We start from the raw sequence: 10,528 nt of genomic DNA on the forward strand, positions 1-10,528 counted from the left end.
CAGAGAAATACCTTATATCAGTTTGAAGGTGATATTCTCTTTCAAACAACAATCTCTTCTTCTACATAATTTTAACTATAAAAATATGTTTTATCTATAATGGCACAGAACACATGGCTAAGCACGAATTCTGGAGCTAGATTTTCTGGATTCAAATCCTGACTTCACAGTTCAAATTCCCATCCCCACCTCATCTTGGTAAGGAGAGAATTACCCCAGGTTGTGAGAGCCTCAAATGCTGATATTTGCTCTTCTGGACTATATATGTTAGCCAGCAATATTCTAGAGCTAGCCAAGATATGCTGAGAACCCAGCATGTCTTATACAATACCCTAGATAGAGAAAAATACATAATATCAGTTATGTCAGGAGGTCCCAAAACCACCCACTGGTTCCATGACTCACAGGACTCAACACATAGTTGTACTCACAGCTAAGATTTATTACAGCAAAAGAATACACACCACAATCAGCAAAGGGAAAAGGCACATGGAACAAGCCCAGGAGGAACTAAGTGCAAGCTTCCAGGTATCCCCTCCCAGTGGAGTCACACAGGATGTGCTTAATTCAACCACAACGAGGTGCGACAACACATGAAATGTTGCCAACCAGAGAGGCTCATTGGTGACTTGGTGCCCAGGGTTTTTTATATTGTGGAGGACAGCACCCTTGTCTGACACAAAGGCAAATTCCAGACTCCCAGAAGGAAAGCAGGTGTTCAGCAGAAACCACACTGTTTGTATACACAGTTTATATACACTGGCTAATTCTTATCATTTAGGGTGGTGGGAACCCTCCCCAAATCCAAGTGCCCATACGCCAGTCAAGGGCCAACCTTGCAAGCAGGCATTTCCAAGGATAGCAGTCAGGCCTGATGTGATAACCCTTTTCTGCACACCAATAGTCTAGCAGTTCCTTTAAAGTATGAATCTTATCTACCCTGTTCCCTGCTTTATCCCCAGTTCCTAGAAAAGTGCCTAGAATATAGTTGCCACCCCAAATTATTTTTTTCTTATGAAAAAAACCCTGGCTTCACTACTTCCTAGCTGTACTACCTAGAGAGAGTTACTTACATTGTGTGCCTCAGTTTCCTAATTTGTAAAATGAGGAATGAGGATAATATCACCCACCTCAAAAGACTGTCTGGAGGATTAAATGAGTTAATATAGGTAAAGTGTTTACAAGATTGCCTGGTATATAAGTTATATGTGTGTATATATTTGTGTACATGTGTGTGTGTTACCTGCTTTTTTCTTTCTTTTTTTTTTTTTTTTTTTGAGGTTGCAATCTTTCAGTTCCACCTCCTCCAGGTCACACTGAGCTCCCCATCTCTAAACTAATGTATCAAGAGTCTTCACAGAGATTATAGCTTAATTGAGAATTGTTTCATGTTTATTGAGATCTCTAATGGGTTTGCAAACCATACCCAAAGTGTCATAGCATATACAATAGTATCTAACATGGTACGTGACCTTTGTGGTGTCCAGTAAATATTGATGAAATTATATTACAGAAAAAATATACGTCTGTTTAATCAACTCTTTAATGGTCAGAATTTTTTATAATAATTACAACTTAAACAAATTGGTCTCCAGGTTTCTTTGATCTTCTTCCATTGAGAAAACAGAAATGGAAAGACAAATGTCTTGATTCTTCAAAGACTAGTAGTAGTAGCAGTTAGAAAAAGGCTGGAGTTTATAAAGTATATAATTAGAATGTCAAATATTGACTGTGCCTCATAGAGAACATGGTCTCAAGTCCTTTATAGTAGGTCAATGAAGGTTGTATTATTTTGTATAGGAAGAATTAAGAAGATGCTATGGTTCCTTAATGAAGTCAGTTAATGAAAGAATATTTAATATAAAGAAAAAAAAAAAATGAAGAATCAGGAAAGAAAAAAAGAGGACACCATGCAGCCCAAGCTTTAAACCAATGTATCAGGGTGGTTTTCATCCCAGCTAGGTCACCCCGGTTTTCTGTACACAATCATAAGGGAAAATCTCAAGATCAGCAGAATTACAAAACCAAAGATCCATGAGGCAAAAGCTTAGCATCTTCAGGAAACTTTTAGATTCAAAGGTTTCCTTTAGACAAATTATAACCATGGACCTTTGTTTACATGAATTTATCCTAAAGCCTCAATATCATCATAAACACCAGTTCCCCAAAGTGAACTTTTACTTTTTAGTAAAAGAATTACTTTCAAATAGGTTTATATAACAATTCAACATCAAATACTTAATGAAAAATATTCTAAGCTGCCTTTTTCTTAATGTGATTGATTTCATCCAAATCCTATAATATTATACATTGAGTACATAATATAAATTGATTCAGAATTTAATTACTTTACAATACAGTTCAAGAGCAATGTCTTTTGAATATCTGAAATGAAAGACTGAAAACAAAAGCTATGAGAACTTTTCCCAGAAAAATGCACACCTCAACACATACACAGTTTTGTGTCTATTTTCAGGAAGTTTGCCCCCTCCCCCAGACCAAAACAAGAACCCATATTACTGCAGACATGAACACGACCATCCTGTGTTAACCTAAAATAACTTGAAACAGTCTTTTGGTTAATGGAGACATATTTTAGGGGTGTGGCTCACCCTAGAACTGTGCAACTTTTTAATCAAAAGAATCTACTTTTTCTTTCCACAAATCCTTGGGAAGAGGAGTGATGCTAAATATAAAGGGGGAAAGGGAAGAGACGCTGTTCATTGTTGCCTATGGTGCTTTGGAGCTATGTACCCCAGAAAAACATGCTCTTAATGAGGATGGATCTTAATCCTATTACTGAAGTCCCTGTGGTGAAGGTCACAAAGAAGAGAAAAGCCAGAGGGAGCAGTCAGAAGCTGAAGTCAACAGAGCCAAAAAAGAGAAAGGAGATGCCAAGAGAGGCCGCCATGTGCAAGGCCATGTGACAGAAAAGCCAAGGACCAAGAATCACCAGGAGCCAGCCCCAGAACACCACAGTCTTCTGGAAGAAAGCATCACCTTGATGACACCTTGATTTTGGACTTCTCTTAGCCTCAAAACCATGAACTAATAAATTTCCATTGTTTAAGCCAACCAATTGCATGGTATTTGCTTTAGAAGCCAGAAAACTATGACAGTTGCATAACACATTTTCCTGGAGCACAGTGAATCTCCATAAAAAAGGAACAGGGGTAGTCTGCAAAATGACTTGGAATGAGAACATAAACCAGCTTTATTCCTCTACCCCTTTCCAGCATGAAGAAGTTAAAATGGTCATTGTCCAGATATCCCTGAAGATTGAGAAAATGATCAAATGAGAGGGAGGAGGTGTAACCGAAAAATTAGGATTTAACAAATGATTATGACTACTGACTCATCATATAGTATCTTCTTAGTTTCTAGTGTTTTAGAATAGCCAGAAGGAAATACCTGAAATTGCTGAACTGTAATCCAGTAGCCTTGATCTTTGATAATGATTGTTTAACACATATAACTTTTATCGTGTGACCATATGATTGTAAAAATCTTGTGACTCATTCTCCTTTTATCCAGTGTACGGATAGATGAGTAATAAAATAAAGACATGCATGAAAAAATAATAACAATAATTTAACAGGTTGGGAATATGGGGGGAAAATATCCCCACATAAACAATGGACAACAGTTTATGTACAAACTATGGACAATAGTTTATGTACAAACTTTCATCAATTGTAACAAACTTATAACAAATGTAACTAATGTTAAAACAGAATTACAAAAAAAGTGTTACCATCAATTGTAACAAATTTTCCACACCAATGCAAGTGGTGGTGGTAGTGTGGTGTATGGGAATCCTGTATTTTATGAATGTTGTGTAAATCCACAACTTCTCTAATAAATTTTTTTCTAATTAAAAAAAATGATTTGGAATGTTTCCAGATAGGACCTTGGAATCTACCAACAGAGCTTCAGTCTACTAAGCTTCCTCCATTTCATGTACTTTAAATACAAGACTCTTATTAAAAGGAAGAGTGAAGGACAGGGACAAGGAGATTTGTATCTCTTTGTGAAGCATTCCTTTCACAAATATTTTATCATCCAATTCCAGCTAGAAACCTCAAAACCTTTTACTTCTATTGCCCCATTCATACCCCCCTCCCCCCCCCCCCAATCAGAATAGTGAAATAAAGCTTAAGGACACAGGTTTTGGGACTGACAAACCTCAGTTAAATCACAGTTGACACTATTTGTGTGACCTCACTGAGCACCCATTTCCTCAAAAATAAAATAAGGATTGTTATGAATTGAATCATGCCCTCCCACAAAGAAATATTTCAAGTTCTGATTGCCAGTTTGGTAAACTGGGGGCCCAATCTAATATGACATTTATAGATACGACCTTAATCCAAAACGAATGGAGTCCTTACAAGCAAAGGAAATTTGGACTCGGTAATAGGAGGAGTAAGAGATGGGAAAGATTGCCATGCAGCATAGGCAGAGAATGAGTTACAAGCTGCCAGCAAGCCACTACCAGAATACTACAGACTTTGGAGAAAGCAAAGTCTACCAATACCTCGATTTTGAAATTCTAGCTTACAAAACCATGTGACAATAAATCCCCATTGTTTAAGCCAACCAGTCTGTGGAATTTTTATAGCAGCCCTGACAAACTAAAACAAGGGTGCTGAAAACAGGAGCCTCCTCTGGGTTGTTGTTCCAAGGATTCAAGTAAATATCATACATGAAACAGCCAATACAATGGCACTCATTCTCAGTATCCAATCTATTTCTCCATCCTATGTCTGTGATAGACTCTTGGAGTGGTTCCTCACAACCTCCATTTCATGCTTACATTTTTTGAAGAGGTTAGAAAGCTAAAACACTGCCTTGCAGGCAAGATGCTTATTAGGTTCTGTCAATTATCCGCACTTGAAGAAGACTTGGAAGGCACAAGTGTGCCACAGAACCATCTTCCTACAGCAGAAGCAACAGACAAAAACGTCTAATATTGAGTGGTTACAGCAACAAGAGTCCTTGTTCCCCCATCAGCGCGCCACTTTCATGGGTCAGAAGCAGCCACAGCAGTGGCACAGTGGCAACAGTGTATGGCCTTGAAACCAGAAGTCCAGTAGCAGCTTCCTGACTTTTGCTCCTCCAATGATTTTTTAAGTATCTGATTCCTTAAACCTCTTTCAGCTAAAAATAGCTTCAGTAGTTCTATTTCCTGTCCTGAACCCTGACCCATACATTGCCATTAAATGAGTACAGCAAGTTCCTCTCTTGCTGAGACCACTGTCAAGTTCCTCCTAACTAGATGACTTTCCTACAGTCTCTTCCACTCCAGTTCTTCCTCTAACCTGCCTCCACTACATCTGATCATACTTACAGTATGCTTAAAAAAAAAAAAAGGTCATATGAAAACCTCTTATGTTCTTTCACATTCCTGTACCTTTGTGTGCAACTCACTGTGTCCTTTAACCCCTTCTCCATCTGGTAAAATCCTACTCTTTCTCCAGGACCTAACTCAAATGAGACGACTTCTGTCAATCTTTCCCAATAGGGTCACTTCACATGTCCCATATGTACATTCAATTTCACACACTCTGCTGCCTACTCCTGCTCTGTGCTCATTCACACATTCATTCATTCACTCAGAGAATGTTTATTTAGTTACATTTACCTACCACATGCCACACACTGTGCTAATGATACAATCCTAAGCAAGATAGATACCCTCTCTACTCTTTTGCAGCTATAATCCAACAGGGATACAGACTACCCAATAATTACCCAAATAATGTTTAATTATAATTGTGATAAGTGCAATAAAAGGTTCACAAAACTGTCTTATATGCATAAGGACAGGTCTAGCCTAACCTGGAAGGAAAAAGGAGAATTGTTTCCCTTGAAAAGACATTTAAGCAGAAACTTGAAGATGAATACAAACTGATCAGGCAAAAAAATGTTAGATAGCTTTACAGGCAGAAGGGATAGCATGTGCAAAGACCTTGAGGTAGTATTCTAGGAACTGTAAGGGCGACGAATGGACAAAACTCAAAGTGCGAGAGGAATACCAGTCCAAAATAAGAGGAGAGGAAGGTACTTCTTACACATTATAGCCCTTCACACATTCTTTTAGAATTTAAAATGGAGCCCCCACTAAACAAATCTCTTCAGGCCTTACAAATTTTGTAAGCCCCATAACCAATACAGTGATTAGCAAACAGTACATCCTCAGTCAAAATCAGCAGAATGAAGAAATAAGTGATTGATGTAGCAAGGAGCATAACCTGTCAATACCAGACAGGCTAAACAAGTTAATCTCTAGAGTTCAAAAACCTTGTTTCAGACTACCAGAAAACTAACTGGGCAAGAGACTCATTTTCAAGCCAGTTTATATGTTCAGAATCAAAGCTAGAATTAACTGTGGATGAAGCAAGGGGCTTTCAGTCCTCACTGATCCATGAAGTGCCACCAAATAATTACCAATAGGACTGCTTGAAAACTCCCACAGAGTCAGGAAGGTGGCCAGGGAGAGGAAATACTGCTCCATCTGCCTGTTCTTATTCTCTGGTCGCTCAACAGATTTGGTAAGAGTAGGATCAAGAGCATGAAGCTGGCACCTATGCCATTCTTTTCTCCTTCCCTAATACCTAAATACTGTCAATTCAGGACACACATACTGGTGACTCGGTAAGAAAATGTCAAAACTCAGTTGACATACCTCTCAATTATCTTAAACCAGTAGAACAGGGTAGTCTCTAGCCCACTCTAGTCTTTAGTTTCAGTACATTCTCTCAAAGATCAGTGAGGAAAGCATTCCTTGAAAGAAAAAAAAAAACTGAGGTGACTAGGAAAGCTTCAAAACACACGCAAAGCTTGGTGTAATTTAATAGACAGCGAGGAAAACGTTAATAGATACATAGAGAATGGAACCTTTTTAAAATAACTGAGCTGCAGAATAAGACCCTTAAACACATCATGTTTTTTAAATGTACATTTGATCAAAATTTCACTACCTACATTTGCTATATCATCTGGTACATGTAATAACAGATCTAAAATCATGTAGCAAGTCAAGAATTTTACTACAAGAATTCTGTAAGAGGACTGCATAATGGAGCTCAAGCATACTCAAAAACTTGGAAAATATATTTAAATCTATCAATTGTCCAAAGTTTTTAATTATCATAGCTGCAAAACCAAGCTCAATTAAACCAGTAAGTGGCTTTAACTGTGATACTTTTTTCCCTGAAAGATCAGGATAAAATAAAGAAATAATTTACATATTCATTTTACCATTATTCTAGATATAGTAGCAACAAGGAAACAATAATCACTTTCTAAATTGTGACTATGGAGTTCATGTCCTTCAAGTAGCAACCTTGAACTCTTGATACTATCCTTTCTTTTCCCACTTCCTCCACTTTTCAAAAACAAACAAAGATCAAACAAGACCAAAACAAAAAAGATGCTTATTTACTATGTATCTATTGACCTCAGTGCTAAAACCTATGCTAGGAGGTGGCAATAAAATAGTGAGCAAAAACTAATCTCTACTATTGCTCAGTATCAGAAGAGTCTTTTGATCCCAATTTGAGAAGTGCATGATTCTCCTTCTCTGCCCTTCGGATGGATTGTATGGTGTGTGACTATATCTCAATAAAATTACATTAAAAATAATAACCACAGCTCAAGAATCTATAAATTATTTTGGGAAAGAGTGAAAATCTGATTTATAAAGTCCTTTTTGGGGAAAGAAACTTGAACAAAAATTAATTATTTCTATACATAAAGGAAAATAACCACTGAAGCTGATAACATTCATTTTTAATAAATAGATTTAACATTCACTAGCATCTCTACTAAATCATGTTACTTATTACTCTAAATGGCAAAATGCATACTATAACTTCAGTTCCTTTCTGTATCTTGCCTTCAAAAAGGTTCTTTTTCACCAATGCAGTGATGTCCAATTAAGCCTCGATATAGTACACTATTCCCAAATAATCACACACATAATCAAGTATCAGGTAAACAAATAATACTACAAGAATTAGGGATACAATTTTTTTTAACTCATCACCTGAAGAGATGCCTAGGACAATTATAATATTGGCTTCATCAAGTTATCATGATACTGAAAAGTGTTTCATAAAATGGTCTAGGTACAATGCCCACACTATTCTTCCAATATTCCAGTACCTGTTATAGTAGTAAAGTAACTTGCTGATGCGGTATGCTTAGTCTAAGCAAACATCATCCTACTGAAACATGATTCATTTACAGAGTATTGAAAAACGGTAAAGCTTCAGGAAATGTCTGGGTCAAATAATGCAGAAATCTCAAATAACGTTCCCACAGATTGTGTCCTGATGTAGAGAACTGCCTATTTCTCACCTAGTAAACAAATAAACCAATTTACAAAATAAGATCTTTTCCTAACCATGAGTTTAAAAAAAAAAAAAAAAAAAACTCTGAAACGTTTTTCCCATGAGATTACTTATAAGACATTAAATATAAATCACATCTCCAAACCCAAAACATACAAGCTAAAAACAGTTTCTCTATTTCGGAGGCTGAGGCAGAACAAACTAAAATTAGATCTTTTCCATCTCTGGACCAATAAACGAACCTTCAACAATCATGAGGCAGGTAAGCCTATGTTCACTGATCTCCTTTCATCTAGCAGGTCAGAGAGTATCTAATTATTAAAATCTTCAGGAAAGTAAGCTCATTGTCCAAGAGACTCACGTGTAATGAAATTCCTTTTCATTCTGGCTAATATTTTAGACTACTGCTACTACTAACAACGGCCTCTGCCGAATTACTTTGTTCAGTAACACTCTAACCCATCAAAAAGGACCACCATCCTCTTTTTTTTTTTTTCAGAAAAGCTGACAGGTGGGCAAGCAGGTAATCACCTAGGAGACCAAGCATCTGAGCCCCTAAAGGACGTGGTCACAGGGAAGGGCTGAGGCGGAGAACGAGATCTAAGGGCGGCCCCACCCACGGAGCTACCAGGGAGCAGGGACAGGAAGAGGGCAAGGCTTTAAGCCGAAGTACTGCCTGAGCCTGCACCTCATTCCGCGCTTTCAGCCTAGCTTCGGCCACGACCCGGAGAGAGTCCGAGCATCGCGACGCGGGCACAGGCTCAGACGAGAGGGGAGGCAGGGACCAGCGTCGGCGCTGGAGGACCTGACCTCCCTGCCGCCTCCAGCGGAGGTGAGAATAGTTCCGAGCCCCGCGCCCGCCCGCCCTCGCGTCAAGGCCGGGGCCGGTGGGACGCAGTCGCGGCGTCCGCTTGAGCCGTGAGCGGCGCGGGCGCCGAGGCGGCGGGAAAGGTCACCGGCCACAGGAGGCCCTAGCCGAGGGCAGCGACATCAGCGATACCTTTGGCCTCGCAGTCGGCGCAGTACTTGTTGTCCTCCTCCCTCAGCAGCTTGGACAGAATGAGCTGGTGCTGTTCGTTCAGCTTCTGAGCCTTCTCCCGGCATGAGCGCGTCGCCATCTCGGCAGCGCGGCGACAAGCCCGGAGCAGCTAAGGGGACGACGGACTAGGGCCCGAGCCAGGCAGAATGAAAGCACCTGGCGCCGCAGGGGCCGCGGGAGGACTCGGCCCAGGAAGCGGCGGCGGCGACGGCAGCGGTGGTAAGCGCCGACGTGTCCCGCCTCCTTGCCGGACCGGCCCCGCACGCACTGCTGGAGCCCGCAGGAGAAGGGGGAGGGGAAGGGAGCCAAGGCTTCCGGGTGGGGCGGCAGGAAGGAACCCAGGCGCCGGGCGCGCTGCGCATGCGCAGAACCTTGTCTGCGCTCGGTTAGGTGCATCTTTGCGGATGTGCAGAAAGACCAAGGTGCTTTGAGGGAGGTAACCGACACTTCCCTCCGTGGGCTTCTTCTCCACGTTCCGGATTGCTTGTCACTGAGGGCCTCGTATAAAAGGAAGACTTTTTACAAGGAGTAGAAATAAAGGAAGGACTTTTAACTTCCTTGCCTTTGCTCTTTCTGACACAACATTGGAAATGTAGACTTTACAATGATTGGGTGGATTCATTTATTCATTCAATGTTTATTCATTTGCAGTTTTGAAGCACACGTGGAATAAAATAGGCAAAGCAGTAGCTTCCATGGAGTTACATTTTATATGAAAGAAACAGTCTGATAGTGACATGTATGAGAGCTAACATTTATTGAGTGAAGACTTTGTGCCATGAACTACTAACTCAGTTAACCCCTGCTACACCTTATGCTGTAATTGTTATTCTCATTATATGGATGAAGAAAATGAGGCACAGAGGAGTTAAGCAACTTGTCCAAGTTGCTGTGCTAATTTAGTGGAGTTAAGATTCAAACCCAAAAAAGTCTGGTTCTGAAATCTGAAAGACTTGGCAAGAAGGCCTTCCATGAGGAGGGGAAATGTTGACCAAGAAGTGGGTGGTACCAATACTAGGGGTAAATAATTGGGGGGTTGGAGATAAGGGTTATAGGGTGTTTGGGGTTTTCTTTTATGTGTGGTTCTGTATATCTGTTATTTTTCTGTAACAGTGAAGCTGAGCCTACTTAT

The 10,528-nt window shown here is 40.0% G+C and overlaps 1 protein-coding gene across 3 annotated transcripts in view; it reads right to left on the minus strand.

Moving 5' to 3' along the window:
• SMAP1 (small ArfGAP 1) overlaps nt 1-9,686 on the minus strand; it is a 247,140-nt gene extending 237,454 nt beyond the window's left edge. For all 3 annotated transcript variants that reach the window (XM_037844144.1, XM_037844143.1, XM_037844147.1), the window contains exon 1: nt 9,358-9,686. In XM_037844144.1, coding sequence (XP_037700072.1) covers nt 9,358-9,475 — 118 coding nt within the window. In that variant the 5' untranslated portion in view covers nt 9,476-9,686. The remainder of the gene's footprint in view (nt 1-9,357) is intronic.
• Nucleotides 9,687-10,528: the final 842 nt, after the last annotated feature.

Source organism: Choloepus didactylus, chromosome 7 (genome assembly GCF_015220235.1).
Source record: "Choloepus didactylus isolate mChoDid1 chromosome 7, mChoDid1.pri, whole genome shotgun sequence".
Classification (NCBI taxonomy): domain Eukaryota; kingdom Metazoa; phylum Chordata; class Mammalia; order Pilosa; family Megalonychidae; genus Choloepus; species Choloepus didactylus.